This window comes from Carassius carassius, chromosome 35 (assembly GCF_963082965.1).
Source record: "Carassius carassius chromosome 35, fCarCar2.1, whole genome shotgun sequence".
In the NCBI taxonomy this organism is placed as follows: Eukaryota; Metazoa; Chordata; class Actinopteri; order Cypriniformes; family Cyprinidae; genus Carassius; species Carassius carassius.
This window is the reverse complement of record NC_081789.1, coordinates 6,974,152-6,992,102: the sequence shown is the minus strand read 5'-3', so window position 1 is coordinate 6,992,102 and position 17,951 is coordinate 6,974,152. Positions and strand designations below refer to the sequence as shown.

The 17,951-nt window shown below is 35.4% G+C and overlaps 1 protein-coding gene across 1 annotated transcript; it reads left to right on the top strand.

Moving 5' to 3' along the window:
- The first annotated feature begins 212 nt into the window (after positions 1-212).
- On the top strand, positions 213-14,477 carry actr3b (actin related protein 3B). The gene is made up of 13 exons (XM_059524355.1): positions 213-369; positions 470-521; positions 1,251-1,306; positions 1,666-1,790; positions 3,439-3,549; positions 3,936-4,031; positions 5,684-5,791; positions 5,947-6,090; positions 6,402-6,575; positions 6,666-6,758; positions 11,557-11,682; positions 13,489-13,572; positions 13,654-14,477. The coding sequence occupies exons 2-13, from the start codon at positions 478-480 to the stop codon at positions 13,747-13,749; spliced, it is 1,257 nt and encodes a 418-aa protein (XP_059380338.1). The 5' UTR covers positions 213-369; positions 470-477; the 3' UTR covers positions 13,750-14,477.
- The last annotated feature ends 3,474 nt before the right edge of the window (positions 14,478-17,951 follow it).

Here is a 17,951-nt window from a genome sequence, read left to right as displayed (position 1 = left end):
AGAAACCTACTATGGCAAATTGTTTAAGTCATAAATATTTATTACGCCATGTTGACGTTCCTTCGTAATCTCGGTGGCGAACGTTTCATATTATATGGTTGGCTCATGATTATTAACAACTACGTCATGACGTCTCTTCGGCTACCTTCATTTGGAGAAGGCTTGGCTTATGAATATTAACAAACTCGTCTTCTTGCCTTTACCATAGTAGGATTCGTAATGTCGCTGTCAGCTCTGTGGACCGTGATGAGGCAGCGCGAGTGGATCCAGCATGTTTCTATTTTTTGCCTTCCCTTTGACTCGGGAAGTAGTCGCGCAAAATATAACAGCGCAAGCCATAATCAAGGGATAATACATACCGCAATAAAGGTAAACCTGACAACCCTGTAAACGGCACATGGTTTCCAGACTGTGTAGCTGATGTCGTTAATGTTGTGTCATGCGGATGTGTTTGTGTGTTTGTATCCAGTGCTGGTGATGGCAGTGCGGCCCCCTCCGTGCGTGATAGACTGCGGGACAGGGTGAGTTTGTTTACACTTTTATAATACAACCAGATTAATTTAAAGCCTTGCAATCAATTTGATGACAAATTGACTAAATGCTTGCCTCAGTATCATTATTTTACGTTTAATTATTATCTGTGTGACAGATAACAGATATGTTATTATATGATTGCAATGAAAGTATGTATTTGAGGTAGAAAATATACTGAATTACTATAGGCTACTATTCCTAAACTTTGTTAAAAATGCTAAATAAATCTTGTTATGATAAGGGTCAGGTGCATGAATTCACAAATATGGATGGGGGGATATATGAACTGGGATGTGGGTTATGTATATATGCCCTAACGTTACATGCATATTTTTGTATCTGTTCTGAGCTGATGAATTCACACTAGTAAATACTAATTCAGAGGTAAAAGTGTCTTGATTATGTAAACATCTAGTATCTGCATATGAAAAATTAAGAGATTGTATAGGAAGCAATAGTCCTGTTATGGTTTTTGGTATGATTTATGCTTTCATCTAAACTATGTTGGTCTTGATTTACTTGGCTGCCATGTTGAGACATTAATCAGGTGCGTTATAGCTATATAGTAAACCTCCACAGCTGTTGCTTGATAAATGGAAAGACCGTGTGCTCACTGGAAATACTGATTGAAAAATTATAAACAAATAGACTGAACCACAGTCATTCTGATTCATTCATCTCATTCATGATGATGATATACTGTTCTTCCTCTTCAGGTACACCAAGATTGGTTATGCAGGAAACACGGAGCCCCAGTTCATCATGCCATCCTGTGAGCTGCCTGCCAGTTTTAGTTGTTAAATCCACAGCAGGGCAGATCAGTGAAGACTAATACTGCATGTCCAGCACTCAGATCCAGGATATAATATTTGGATCACGGATTTAATTAAACTCTGCCTTAGGGAACCACTATTTAAAGCTGTTATCCACCACTGCTGTAACCTCAATATACCATACTAGGCTCTGAGTCTGTTAACAACACACATCTTTTCATAGCACTTATTGATCGTAAGGTTTTTGTCAATGGATACTGTTAAATATTCAAATTTGTGTTGAGCATATTTTATAAGAATGTGCTTTTTGACTTCACAGTGCTACAATAGTCAACTGATAGTAGCATTGTCATTTTAGGTATTGCGATCAGAGAGACAGCCAGTGTTGGAGATCAGGCACAGCGACGTCTCATGAAAGGAGTGGATGACCTCGATTTCTTCATTGGAGATGAAGCCATTGATAAGCCCAACTATGCAACCAAGGTGATCATTTCTTTAAGCCAATCCATTTTTTATGGTATAATTTGTTGGTTGAGGCATGTAGACACTGTACAGTGTACCTCAGGGTGTTTACAAGCAAATTTGTTGTATGCAATCACAAAAGGAAGTACTAATGCTGACCTACTGTAAATACAGTACTTGAAGTTCAAAGAGGGCATCTAAATGCAAGTGTACTTCTGCAACTGTTTTTTGTGTGTGTGTGTGTGTGTGTGTGTGTATAAAAAGGAAAACTTCCTAGCAGGTACTTTAGCAAACAGTCAATTTAAAATGGGGATGATTACATTTAATATGTTATGCCAAACATCCTGTTTAAATTAGAAAAACTGTGCGTAAGTATAAGAAAGAAAAAAAACTGCACTCATCCAACAATTTCATGAAATGTATGAAAGTGTTTGGAAATGTCAGGGGGCAGCAATGGTTCAGTTATCAGGAAGTCTAGAACTACTAGAAAAGGCTGTCTTTTAAAACTCAGCTTGTACAAGAAGACTTGAGAGAGGTGAAGGATCACTTTGAAAGGGTTCAATAACTGAGAACAGAGTGAAGGGGCACCAGTCAACCATGTCAAGGGCTTGACATGATATTGAGCTGTACGGAGGATAGGCACAAAAGAAACTATTGCTCAGCTTGCAGTCAGTGTGATAGATTTAGTGATAGAGCTTTTTAAAATCATGTTTGATGAGAATGTAACACTGTCAACCAAGAAAAAAAAATACTAGCAGCAGAGTTTGGCAGTCCCTTGTGAAAAAGTCAAGTCACCTTTATTTATATAGTGTTTTATACAATAAAGACTGTTTAAAAGCAGTATCACAGAATTTACAGAGTATAACAGAAAATTACAGAATCAGTGAAGCAAACTTCATCAAATATGAGACAAATCCAAATTAATATTGAATAACACACTACAGCTAAAATGTGCTTTAGTATGTTTGTTGACATGTCAAAATAAGTATTCTTATTTAAAGCATGACTAAATATTATGAAAATATGATTTAAAGTGTAAAACTTAATGTTAAAAGTGTACTTCATGTACTTAACAGTTATGAAAATGTACTCTTTTTTTTATGTTACTTAAGTGGCCTTTTATTTCATTAATATATGATCTGCATGTACCCTCTCATAACAATATACTTGAGATATGAAGTACACTACAAGTGCACATTAAATGCACACTTCTTTTTCTCAAGGGGTGGTAGCATACTGTTGGGTTGCCTTTCATCATCAGGGACCGACCATCTTTTTTTGTTTTACATCTGAAAGAAGAATAGATGATGTAAACTACGTGAAGATTCTGCAAGATGTTTCAAAAAATGAGGCCATAAAGGCAGTTTGTTTTTGGAGAGCAAAGACCAAAAGGCCAAAAGAACATTGGGAAAAATAACACTTAAATGTGTGCATATGTCTCACACTTACCAAAACATACATTTTACCACCTCATGGTATCATATTTCATAACTGTTCTGTATTATCGTGTTTCATAACTGTTTGGCTTTGTCTTATACTTATTTTGCTGTGTTTGTCTTTTTTGAAATATACTGTTCTTTCTGAGATTCCTAATGAAAAGATTGTTTTGTTGAAGGACTGTAGAGTAATGAGGAATTCATGTAATGGTCTTTTTCTCTATACACATCAGTGGCCCATCAGACATGGTATTGTTGAGGATTGGGACCTCATGGAGAAGTTCATGGAGCAGGTCATATTTAAATATCTCAGAGCTGAACCAGAGGACCACAACTTCTTGATGGTATGTCAACTGTTCATTAAAGACTTTAAAGATAACATTATGGAGTGTTTGGCACAGAAATATAAAGTGATTTGTGTAACATATTCTTCCCACTGAGAAACAGAGGAAGCCCATGCATAATTGAAGCTACCATTGAAATATTTGTATAATGATAGATTATGCTGCTTTGTGTGTACCAGAGTGCAACAGTGTTTTTATGTCACAAACAGGATGTTTCCAGTGTGCCTACTGCATGTGTGCCTTTGTTTCGCTGCTCCATTTGATGATGACAAAACATCCTTTATATGCGCCTGATATTTTACATTACAAAAGACCACATTTCATTTATTCAACAGACCTTTTGTGTCTGTTTATCCTGATGTTGCAGTGCTATATTTTCTCTTCAGACAGAACCTCCTCTAAATACCCCAGAGAACCGGGAATACTTAGCTGAGATCATGTTTGAAACGTTCAACGTCCCAGGACTATATATTGCTGTTCAGGTAAACCTTTAAGTTTAAATATGTCAACTTCGTTACAAAGATGTCATCAACAATGAAACATAAAAAACTGTGTTTGAAAGGTCAGCGATGTATAATATATATTAGCTTTTAAATTTAAACCTTCTATTGTGTTATTGGTAAATTTGATCCACACTCCGTTATTTGAAATAAATAAATAAATAAATTTTAAACAAATAAATTATTTTAGAAATTTCTTGACTTTTCTAATTTGGGGTCATTAATTACATTTATTTTGACAAATACATGCTTTAAAAAAAAAAGCTGCACAAATGTGCACATTTAATGAATTTGGTTACATCAATTTTTGGGGGGTCAAATTGATCTACCAATGGTTTTGATGCAATTCACAAAAAACCTTTACTGTAGTTTTTCAAAGATTCAAATAGAAAAACACATGCATACCTATGAAAGTTAAGACTCAAAGTGTACCTGAAATTGAAAACTGGTCTTTTGAATCATCTGAAGAGAATTTGCTGTTTCTTCATCTATTTGAGTTTCACATTTAAAAAAGTATGTGAAATTATGTCTTTGGCTGTTGCTGAAGCTTGTGTAAAGAAACCGAGAAACAAATAGAGACATAATTAGCGTAGCTGCTGTTCCAAACAAGCTAAATTTGTTTAACCCAAGCTAAAGAATAGTAATGTGCATTTGATCAGATATAGCTGCAGTACAAGCTTGTTTATTGAGGATGCAGGACAACCATTTAGCAGTGCATTAAAATAGTCCAGTCTCTTTCTGCATAGAAACAGGTAACATGTTTCGTAGCTTGGCAGTTTCTAAGATGGAAGAATGCTGTTTTTGTAACATGGGAAATATGATTTTCTAAAGACGAGTTGCTGTCAAATATAACACCCACATTTTTTAAGAAGTAACAGTGCATTTATCAAGTTGCAAATTGTAATCCAAGAGATTCTGTCAACTGTTTTTTTTTTTTGTCCAATAAGTAATATCTCTTTATTGGTCATCCAGTCTTTTAAATTTTAACACACTCTATTAGCCTAAATAATTTAAGTTTCATCTGGTCTTGTTGAGATATACAGTATCGTTGAGTATCATCAGCGTAACAGTGGAAACTAATACCATATTTTCTAATAATATTACCAAGGGGCAACATGTATATTGAAAATAGCAGAGGACCTAGGACAGATCCTTGTGGCACTCCATATTTTACTGGTGATAGTTAAGATGACTCCCCATTTAAATAAACAAAATGGTAGTGATCGGACTGGTAGGATCTAAACCATCTTGAAGCCTGACCTTGAATACCCGTATAGTTTTGTAATCGATCTATGAGTATGTCTTGATCTATGGTTTCGAACACAGCACTAAATTATGAAGGAAACATTTTTATTTTGTGCTTATTAAAAATAAAAAAGTGTATATATGTATACATACATATATATATATATATATATATATATATATATATATATATACATATATATAATATGTGTGTTATAAATCATACAAATAGCATTTTTTAACACAAGATGAGTTTATAATGTATCATATTTCTTTTTCTTTTTTTTACATTTCTCGTATTATATATATTGAAGTTCACACTAGGCACATTCCTGTTTTCAGCATGGAATATGTCAGAAACAGCAATTTTATCTCTGGATATTTTTTAGGCTGTTTTGGCATTGGCTGCATCGTGGACATCTAGACAGGTTGGAGAAAGAACACTAACAGGAATCGTGATTGATAGTGGTGATGGGGTTACTCATACTATACCAGTGGTAAACAGTTTTATACAGTACCATTAAAAAGTACACGTATAAGCCAAAAACACACAAAGTTTATTGAACTAGATTAAGATTGATCTGCAAATATATGTTGCTAGAGTTCCTCAACAATTTAGATGGCTGATTTCTGTTCCTATTTTATATCTTAGGCAGAAGGTTATGTGATTGGCAGCTGTATAAAGCACATCCCTATAGCAGGCAGAGACATCACCTACTTCATTCAACAGATGTTAAGAGAGAGAGAGATCGGCATTCCTCCGGAACAGTCACTGGAGACTGCAAAAGCTGTTAAAGTGAGTATCAGCAGGGATGATATTCCCTCTCTGGAATGCTTCATTCCGATTGGTCGGCTGTGACATACAGTGATCAAATATTTTATTTTATTTTATTTTATTGTGTGTAGAGAAATAAAGTAAACTTAGATTTCACAGTTTTCTACTTTTTTTTTCTGCAAATATGTAGTAACTGGGATAATGCACAGTGTACAGGTTATGATCTGGATTCATTTTATAATAGCAAATAACCATACAATAGCCATATTTATGTCTAAAACAACTTTTGTACTCCCTGTCTGCATTGCTCTGTTTTTGTTTGTTTTTTTAAGGAAAGGTATTGCTACATCTGTCCAGACATAGTAAAGGAATTCACCAAATATGACATGGACCCTGGCAAATGGATTAAAAAATACAAGGGAATCAATGCTATCAACAAAAATGAATTCCAAATAGATGTTGGATATGAGCGTTTTCTTGGACCAGAGATATTTTTTCACCCTGAAGTAAAAAGACCTCACTCTATGAATTATTCAGCATGTATACCCAGAATGACCTTTGGAAACTCTGTAGTAAAAGGTCTTTTCACTCTGTAGTTTGCCAACCCAGACTTCATGCAGCCCATCTCAGATGTAGTGGATGAAGTCATTCAGAACTGCCCTATCGATGTCAGAAGACCACTTTACAAGGTATAATACCAATATTATCATGCAGCAGAGCGCTGCAGTGTTGATGTGTTTTTGTAGGCCAAGGGAACCCTGATTCCCTCAACTAAACGCAGTAAGCTCTGTGCCCAACACAAGTTTATGATTCTTACACATTTTGTTCATCATGATAATCTTCACAAAAAAACACAACAGCATTTTGAATCCTATATAATATCATGAGTGTGAACCAGGAGTTTTTCAGTAAGTTGACAGAGTTAAACGAAGACAAAATTCTCCAAACTTTCAGGCTGTAGAAGTGAGTAAGAGGGTCCAGCTATAGATGAACTTAGGATACAGAAAATGTTGTATATACTTATAGGCATAAGGAAAATCAGCTGATAAATTTGAATCTGTTCTAATAAATTAACAGTACAAATAATTATAGCAACGCGCAAACATGATATGTTCATGAAACATCATCCACTCTTTGCTCAAATTAGGTTAACTGTGCATTTCTTTATTCTGCAGAACTCAAAATAAGATATTTTGCAGAATGTTTGCAACCAAAACAGTTTTGGTGGCCATTGATTGCCACTGTATATAAAAAATATATATATATATTTTCCGAATATCTTCTTTTATGTTCCTTATGTTCCACAGAACGAAAGAATGTCATACAATTTTTCAATGACATGAGGGTGAGTAAATGATGAACTATCCCTTCAATCAAAATAGATACAGTGGATTTAGACAACTAGAATATCCTATTAAATTATATAACACAAGAAAAGGGGATTGTAAATTTACCCTTTCACATTTATTTGATTATTCAGGATTATTCGACTTAAGTGGAATGGAGTGTTAATCCCCAGATAAATTTGCATTACATTCAGTGAAATTACATTGGTATATCAAATACAGCTATAGATCAGCACAACTTCTGGCTTTCAGTAAGTTTGTTAGCATCGACCCTGTACATTACAGTCTTCAAACTTCACTGTCCAGCTGACCAGTGAATGAGAAATTACATTTGCACAATAAGCATGCACTAATATAGGCCAGCAACAAACATGGTGTAGACATATTTATGATATCCAATTTGATCAAACTTAAACTTGCTTTTGCTTGGGATCAGTTCTTCTATTTGTCCAGCAGGGGTCAATGTTTATCCACTGAGTCCACAATTACTCAACACACTCAAGGATGGAGAGAGCATTAACTGATCACAGCATCTACATCACATCACAGTGCAGTGAAATGACTCCTATTCATTTGCCTTCAAAACAAACCTCACTCTGGACTATACTGAAAGAATTGGATATTAAACAGAAAGTGCTTTGATGCTCTTTAAGCTTTATTTTCTTTTTCTGCCAGCATTTCTGGAGGTGGAAAACATCTTGGCAGCATATGCAAACTAATCAACAAAGGCCTCTGAACACTGATTGGTTTATCTAGGGTTGTATCTAGAACTGACATTTGATAGAACTGAAACTTGCTCACCAATTGTCTTGATATCTGAAAAATGTATTGCGGTCCAACCTGTGAAGCCAGTTCTGTTCTTTTTTTCTGCTAAGGATAACAAGATTTATAGGATTATTGGATTTATTGTCAATCGTCAGCAAACATTTAAGAGTTTTTTTAAACAAAAGTTTCAGAGTGGGCTGAAGGACATCTTCTACGAACTGCAATACCCATTATGTGTGCGCGCACACACACACACACACACACACACACACACACACACACACACACACACACACACACAATAACTGTTTTTAAACCTAAATATACCCATATTTCTCACAGCATGGACATGAAGGAGGTTTACAGTTGCCTTTATTGTTTTGGACAGCTATAGAATAAAACATGAAACATCATTCTCAACCCATTTATTCATCAAGAATTTATTGAATAATTGAAAGTGAAAAGGTGCTTGCAGGAGAAAGACCCAGGGTTTGCATGTAGAATGTGTTTGGGCAACGACACCCATACTATAATTGGTTAGTATAGGAAATAGGTTAGTACATGACATATAACCGAGTACATTGATTGGTTGTGCAGATATTTACCATTTAAATTTGTGAACTGTAAAAGCTGCATAATGTCAGAAAGCTTTCATTATACTGTACCTGAGGGAAAAATAGACATTCAAATCTTGAAGTGGCCTTAGTAAGACTGTTTTACACAACTTTAAGCAGAGGTGGTAATGCAAAAGACCTTACAAAATGTAAACTAAATGTATTAAGGCACACCTGAGTAAAGGTTTTTTTTTTGCCAGCTCAAAATTCAGTGTAAAGACATAATGCTGCATTAAAACCACATTAAAGTATGCCTTCTCTGACTCCCCTCAGCTGTTAGAATAAAATTATGCAATTGTAATTACAGTGTCAGTGTATTTATTCCACCTTTGAGCAACATTAAATAGTAAAGAAACCTAAATGTCACCTCAGAAGCACTTCTGTGCCACCCCTGCAGTGTAAATTTGACATTATTCGATTATCCTCAGCTGGAGGGTTAAGTCTTCAGGTATAAAAAAAATTCATTATAGATTAAATGAATTATGTGCATCTTAATATCACCAAAGAACAGAGTGCAAATGAAAAAGGTGCATGTTAGTATGCACATATCTTACCTATTTCTGGCATGCAGTGTAGATTAAAAGCTGCTCACCTCAGTGAAAGGGTCCACTGCCATGGTCCATCTACCCTTTAAACTCATCATAAGAAAATATGGAAGAAGCCAGCCTTTTATTTCCTAGATGAAACCAGCATTTCCTAATCCAAGAAGCGGGATATCTCCTCAAGTTCGTTAAATAAGAATTGAACCCTGAAACCTGTAATGGAACAAACATCTCCTGCAGATGCCCTGTTATAAGATGACCTCAGTCAATACATGGCCATTTATTCACAGCATGCAACTCTACTGTCCTTGTAGGATTCTGCTGAAAAAAAAGTAACTGTAGCTTATTGCAGAAGTATAAAGGGGAAAAAATCTATATTTTGCTTTTATATTTTATTAAAACATTCTGTGGACTGGAGGATTTATTTAATAAGTGGACACAATCTAAATGTATTACTTGTTTCCACAGTATTGCAAGTGGTTTCTTTTAATTTCAGTGACTTAAAGGGTTAGTTCACCCACAAATCAAAATTATGTCATTAATAACCCACCCTCATGTCGTTCCAAACCCGTAAGACCTCCGTTAATCTCTGGAACACAGTTTAAGATATTTTAGATTTAGTCCAAGAGCTCTCAGTCCCTCCATTGAAGCTGTATGTACGGTATACTGTCCATGTCCAGAAACCTAAGAAAAACATCTTCAGAGTAGTCCATGTGACATCAGAGGGTCAGTTAAAAAATTTTGAAGCATCGAAAATACATTTTGTTCCAAAAATAGCAAAAAATATGACTTTATTTAGCATTGTCTTCTCTTCCGTCTCTGTTGAGAGAGAGTTCAAAACACAACAGTTCAATGATATCCGGTTCACGAATGAATCATTCGATGTAACCGGATCTTTTTGAACCAGTTCACCAAATCGAACTGAATCATTTGAAATGGTTCGCGTCGCTAATAAGCATTGATCCACAGATGACTTCAGCTGTTGACTTCTTTAACGTGGCTGTCACTCCCTCTGAGTTCAAACAAAACCAATATCGCAGAGTAATTCATTTACTCAAACAGTACACTGACTGAACTGCTGTGAAGAGAGAACTGAAGATGAACACCGAGCCGAGCCAGATAACGAACAAAAACGTCATTTGAGATGATTGCCCTTGATTCAATCCTTCGGTTTACCTGCACTCATAACATTAGCACAGAATCAGTTCACAATCAATCACCCCAAAAAAAAACAGTTCGGTTCAGATGCGCTGTGTGTCAGTCGGCTTCACGCTGAATCACACATGCGCAGTATCATCAGCTCCTCGGTTCTCAAATCGGACGCGATTTCTTGACTCGAGAAAGAGTCAATCTTTCGTTCGTTATCTGGCTCGGCTCGGTGTTCATCTTCAGTTCTCTCTTCACAGCAGTTCAGTCAGTGTACTGTTTGAGTAAATGAATTACTCCGGGATATTGGTTTGTTTGAACTCAGAGGGAGTGTCAGCCACATTAAAAAAGTTGACAGCTTAAGTCATTTGTGGATTAATGCATATTGGAGACGCAAAACATTTCAAACCATTCAGTTCGATTTGGTGAACTGGTTCAAGAAGATCCGGTTACATCGAATGATTCGTTCGTAAACCAGATATCATACACTGCAGTGAACGCACTCACAACAGACCCGGAAGAGAAGACAATGCTGAATAAAGTCGTAGTTTTTGTTATTTTTGGTCCAAAATGTATTTTCGATGCTTCAGCAAATTCTAACTGATCCTCTGATGTCACATGGACTACTTTGATTATGTTTTTCTTACCTTTCTGGACATGGACAGTATACCGTACATACAGTTTCAATGGAGGGACTGAGAGCTCTCGGACTAAATCTAAAATATCTTAAACTGTGTCCCGAAGACGAACGGAGCTCTCACGGGTTTGGAACAACATGAGGGTGAGTTAATAATGACATAATTTAGATTTTTGGGTGAACTAACTCTTTAATAATATCTTTAATGTTATGGTAGTTATTATTAATGAATTTATTTGTTTAAATGAAGTTTTAGTCCTTTTATACAGCACATGGACAGTGGAGCAGTAATGCTTTGTCTGTGTCATGAAAATTTGTCGATTCAAACAGAAGCAAATATGTGTATGTTTATATATATATATTTGTGTACTACATTTTCTTTTTGGGTGAAAATAATAAAAAGGCATATATATCATAGTTGTTTTTGTGTGTATTAGAACATAGTCCTGTCCGGTGGCTCCACTATGTTCCGGGACTTTGGCCGCAGGCTGCAGCGGGACCTGAAGCGTGTGGTGGACGCCAGACTCAAAATGAGTGAGGAGCTCAGCGGCGGCAGAATAAAGGTCTGATCTCATTACTGTCTCAGAATTTCTCACTTCACGCTCAAATTCAGTATTCATAAGGCTGATGGCATGTTAAGGTGTCGACACAAACACTGTTTCAAGAGGTTCTTAATTACTCTACCCAAAATCTAAGGCTGCACTTCATGTATTTTAACAGCTTACACCATAATGCAATGTTGCTAGCTCAATGGAAAGATTAGATGAGGTGAACAAAATATTTGTTTGGTTTTCATTTAGTTCTGAAACTGTAAATATAGTCCACTGTAATTACGATAAGCACCCGAGTGGTCGAAAGGATGGAACGAGGACACAATAGTTGTTTATTAAAAACAAATGTGGAAAATGTACAGATAGAGACAGTGTCAAGAGCATAATTAAAATAAACAGAATTTCTGCAGATTGGTAAATTTAAGACGATTTTAAAGACCGTTTTTAGACCAAGTAAAGACAATGTAAGAAATAAATTGAAGGGAACACAGTATGTCATATTGTTCTCTAAATTTAAACATCCAGGGAGACATTAAAACAAAAACAAAATATCTAAAATATCTAAATAATGGGCTCGGAAAAATCTACTCCATTCAAAGGAGAGAAAAAACAAACATCTTTTGTGACTTTTAGGACACTGATTCAAGACCTTTTAAGGCCTTCATTTGTGGAAGGGTGAATTGATGCTTTTAAAGACATATTTAAATCCGCAAAAACCCTAAACAGAAAAAAAACTTTAAAACTGCACAATTACAACTTCCCTCCATAAAAGGTTGCAGCATTTTTACAGTCAAGGAGCACTATCAGTAACCTTTTTTATTTGATCTCAAAGCACAATCTGTCTCACACGGAATAGTGAAGTGAACCTTATATGTGCATGCAAATACCAACTCTTGCCTTATGCATTTTTTTCAATAAATAAAATAACGTAATAATAAATGTCAATAAATGCAAAAAAATAATAATACCGATAAAAAAACATACATGTACACATAAATGATTCCGCAAATAAATAAATAAAATGAAAGTGACGTGACATTCAGCCAAGTATGGTGACCCATACTCAGAATTTGTGCTCTGCATTTAACCCATCCGAAGTGCATGCACACAGTAGTGAACACACACACACTGTGAACACACACCCGGAGCAGTGGGCAGCCATTTATGCTGCGGCGCCCGGGGAGCAGTTGGGGGTTCGGTGCCTTGCTCAAGGGCACCTCAGTCGTGGTATTGAAGGTGGAGAGAGAACTGTTCATGCACTCCCCCCACCCACAATTCCTGCCGACCCAAGACTCGAACTCACAACCTGGCCGATTGCCAGTCCGACTCTCTAACCATTAGGCCACGACTTCCCTTAAGTACTCCTTTTCAGGTTTGTGCTTTTTTTTTTTTTGAGGCCACATCCACTCTGCTAAAACATGGAAATAAATAAAAAATAAAAAGCTGCAAATAAATATTATAAAACCAGCAATACATAATGACAGACCGTAAAAAATACAGTGATGGTGATGGAAGACTACTCCATGGTCTCTCCATCACAGTAATTACAAATGGATTATTTTACCCAATATTTATGTGTGCATTGTTGTGATTTGTGTCTGTTGTTGTTCTATGTATCACTCTATTCAATTAGCTAAATGATATGGAATAAGGAGTCTTCTGAGCATTTCAAGTGGTGTTTTTTATTCGATGTTCTGAATTGGTCGCTTACAGTAGGTTTCATAGAAGACAGCTGCCTGTGTCAATAGCAATAGGCAGCTACACACCTTGCTATTGTGTTTTTTTCTGCTTTTTCTGTACATCTGATTCTACTTTTAGCCCAAACCCATGGAGGTCCAGGTGATATCTCATCACATGCAGCGGTATGCCGTGTGGTTTGGTGGATCGATGTTGGCTTCTACGGTAATGCTCATATATTTCGTTATGTCACAGTCTTTTTTACAGTACATTTCGAATGTATTTGTACATTTTACTTTCCTATAGCCTGAGTTCTTCCAAGTCTGCCACTCTAAGAAGGACTACGAGGAATATGGACCCAGAATCTGCCGCCACAACCCTGTCTTTGGCATCATGTCCTAGTACTGGTCTTGCACCCCACTGTAAGCCTAAATATCAATTCAATCGATTTATCACCTCCCTGTACTACGCTTTGATTGCCACTACTCTTTGTAAAGGAATAATTCAGGCTTTGACAAGCTTAGAATAGAAAGAACAAAGCTTTTTGTTTATCAGTGAAAATGTCAAAGCCAGGCACAAGGGTATTATGTGGATTGGATCTGGAGACTTGAGGCTTGTGCTTTGATAGCAAGCGCTGAATGTTCAATATTCCAAATGCAGCATAAAAAAGGAATTCAAGAATTGCACATCGACTGCAGGCTGCTCAGGTGAAGCCATAAAGTGGGAACTGTTTACTTTGGAACACATTGCAGTTTTTGTGTTCTGTTCATAATTTAAAGAAATACTTCAACCTAAAATGAAAATTCTGTCATGGTATTTCAGACCCATATGACAAAAGGAGAAATTTAGCAGAATGTCCAAACTGCTTTTTTCCATAGAATGAAAGGATGCAGTGACTGGTGACTATTAATCAAATTTCTTTTTTTACAAAAGTAACATTAAATTGATTTGTGAATGAGGATTTCATTTTTGTTCTTTTCTTCAGTCAGAGCAATCATATGACTTCATCGGACAGCTGATTAAAAGAGAAAAAAAAAAAGATTCTGTATTATAATCATTGCATAATCATATAATCAGATTAGATCACATAATTTGATCCGGTTCAAACATTCAGTATGTATTGTTTAGAACTTTTTAGTAAGATTGAGAAATTCTTGGAGAAAAAACATCAGGATTAGTCGATTCAAAGTACAAAATTTCACAAAAGCCTTTTGGTGTAGTATAAGTACAGAAGAGGATTAAGGTCAAGCAATAATAATGATAATAATAATAATAATAATAAGCAACAGCTTGAGAATAAAATAATTATAATGCAAGATAAAATTTTGCAAAGTTGAGAATAAACTAAAAATTTTGAGAAATTAAAAACTCATCAAATTTAGCAGAAAAACAGTCAAAATAAAATATTGACAATAAACTACTTTATTGAATTATTGAAACACAATTTTGAGAATAAAGTCATTGTGTTTGACCAATTTTGGCCGATCTCACTCTTCCATTTCAAATAAAATATATCATTGGAAAAGTGGAAATCAATTGTAAGGGAATTTTATATAATTTTATTTTGCTGTTTGCATTCGTTAAAGCACAAAAGTTATCCAACATAGCTAGTAGCCTATCCAGGTATTTTGGAACAATCCAATGTTGCTTTGAAAAACTGTCACAAAAGTAAGATGGATTACCTGATTGACCTTTTGAACAACTGGGCTCAAAAGACTTGGAAATATGGTCATACGGACAATTGTTTTGATCCTATTATGTTGCTTTTTGTCTTTTTTGAGCTTAATAGCCACGGTCATTGCCTATACGGAAAAACTTCTCCTTTTGTGTTGCATGAGAGATAATCATTTGAACGACTATGGTTTCAGACACCACTACTATAGCTGTCCCTTCAAATTGTGCACTATGTAAAGGGGTAAAGCCTGGAAACTTCCAGACAGGTGTATTGGGGCTAGTTGGAGCTAAACCCTGCTGGACATTGGCCCTTCAGGAGAAGGATTGGACACTTGCTGCAAAGGTTCTTTCTGTGATCTGTATGCATGTAGGTGCCTGAGCTTGTTTTTTATTAGCCTTCACTGAATGAAAAGTATAATGTTGATAGAGTTTTCTATATTATATGAAAGATTATTTCAGAATTAGTTTATATTTGTATTAAAGTACAAATGGACTTGGAGCAGTGAATTTGAAAAGTATTTACCGTATTCTTATTGAAGGTTAGGTGTAAAGCTGATATAAGAGGAAATATATATTAAGTTATTTTTTTCGGAAAGAAAACCTACTTTATTTTAATGCTCAAATGCGCACTATTTACTGTATGTATGTTATTTCAACACATAGCAGTAAGAAGCACTAGTGTGATATCATAGCAACCATGTTTGCCAAGAAGAAATCTGCTGTTTAAGGCTACAGTGAATAAAGCTCCTCTTTCTGAAAGTTTTCTTTTTTCTCTATCAGTCTTTTCTCCCTAATTCAGTCGTCTTCAATCTTCTATCCTACCTTTGCATCTCATTTGGTTGTTCTGGTAAATTTACAGTTAGGCCAGGTAATCTTTACAGTTTTTTTTTTTTTTCAGCTGCTTACACACAAAATCTTTACTTGTCAGTTGTCACACAATTTCTGAAACCTGACACTCAAACACCAGAGCCACACACCAAATCTGCAAAACCATACGCTAATTCTCAGCCTTTGCCTCGGTTTTCAATTTCATAAAACACTTTCAGCAAAACACAACATACAATCCTCTATGTAACATACAAAAATATAACAGGAATTAATTTTGCAGCAAAGGTGTTTGCAAAAGTTGGCTTTTGAGATTTTTGAGAATTTTGTGTGTGCAATTCTTGGATTTGTGTGTAAAGTTTTGAAAAGAGGCAAAGTTTTGAAAATGTATAAGCAGTTAAAAAAATAAAAATAAAATTGTTCTCCCAAATGCAAATTTAACTCTAGAATAGCAATAATGAGATGGCTTCCAAATTTTTTTGACAGATTAAAAAAATAAAAAAATAAATAAAAAGCTGTAAATAAAGACCCCTAAACTCAACATAAAGAAGCATTTACAATAAAACACTTATTCAGAACTATTTCTATGTGTAAAGAAAAAACGCTTTGTTGCTTTAATAATTATTAATATTACTTAATAATAGTAATATTATCATTCTTTTTATGATACTAATTTTCTTTGGCAAGTATAATATGTATATTAAGCAAGTTTTCCCAAAGTTCACTAGACTCCCTGTCTGAGCTTCATTTGGCCTTTTTTTGGAGGTTTTCTAAAAGCCAAGCCTTTCAATGAGCTTCCATTAACACCTCAATGTATATGTTTGGTTTTGCTCAATCTGACTTCTTATACCATGCTCACTCAATCCACCTGACTTTGAACAGACACGGCGGGTGCCAGCTTGTCTACAGGTCTAACCACAGGCTCATCTCTGTAAGAACTGGTGAACTAACCGTACTGAGCTTGGGTCTGCATTTGTTTAATGGTAGCATCACTGATGCATGTGTATCAATGGAGACCTATTGATTGTGATCTTCACAGTGAGTGTACCTTCAGAAAGAAGATGGAATTGCCCTTAAATGTTTATCTTTCATGTTTATTTCTAGAATATTTTTCATCCTTTCAAAAGCATACCCTAGTTCCTAATAAGGTAGAGTGCAGTCTCGCCTGCCCTGTGGGTAGATCAATAACCTTAGTGAGAATGTGTCTGTCCTCTCACTAATGTGTCCGTACCTCATTAGCTAAAGCTTTAACCAGACTTTTCCACAAAGAGCATGGGAACTTATTTGGGCATTGTTACATTTATGCCAGAACATTCATACTTGCTGCTTATCTTCCTAAACAAATAATAATTTTACAGGCTTGAATTAACAGGACAGATTTGGAGTAATTGAGCATTACTTTCTAATGGATCTTTTTCAGTGAATGGTTGCCTTCAGTATGAGAGTTCAAACAACTGATCAATCGCACCACAAACTCACCTACATCTTGGATGACTTGAGGGTGAGTAAATAGTCAGCATATTTAAATTTTGGGGTGTACTATTACTTTAAAACTTATCTATCTTCACTTATCTTATCTTCACATCTAATAGGGAAGTTTACAAAGACATTAGATTATATGCACAGGACAAACAATTTTCATCAAATGCTTTGCACGCCTTTCAGGTTAAATCTTTTATTTTGTGTGTAAATACTTCACATGAACAGCATTAAACAGTATTCTTTAGTCTGTTTTGTAAAAGAGGTGTTGATCAGATACAGATACATTTCACACAGCTCTTCAGTGGTGTTTTACTACTCAGACTTACCGTGTAATGATCTGATCTGATTTAAGAGGTTGATTTGATCAGCCTGAACATACAGTCTGAATCTGAGGCACAAGCTTTTATCATATTTGAAACAGCATGTCTCAAATTCCTTTTTCAGTGTATCTCTATCAGACTTTTTTTTCTCTTCAGGACATAAAGTAACAGCACAACTCTTCTTAAAAAGCCACACAATTTGAGGTATTGTTCATGTCCAAAGATGTATATTAATAATTATATGAATTAAATGGTGTATAATGTTATTGTATAATTTATACTTTCATTCAAATTTTTATATGA

Bases quoted from the DNA above. Each gene is read 5' to 3' on its own strand.
- actr3b (XM_059524355.1), top strand. From the start codon at position 478: ATGGCAGTGCGGCCCCCTCCGTGCGTGATAGACTGCGGGACAGG. The intron at 6,091-6,401 runs GTGAGTATCAGC...TGTTTTTTTAAG, and splicing joins AGACTGCAAAAGCTGTTAAA to GAAAGGTATTGCTACATCTG. The intron at 11,683-13,488 runs GTCTGATCTCAT...TTCTACTTTTAG, and splicing joins TCAGCGGCGGCAGAATAAAG to CCCAAACCCATGGAGGTCCA.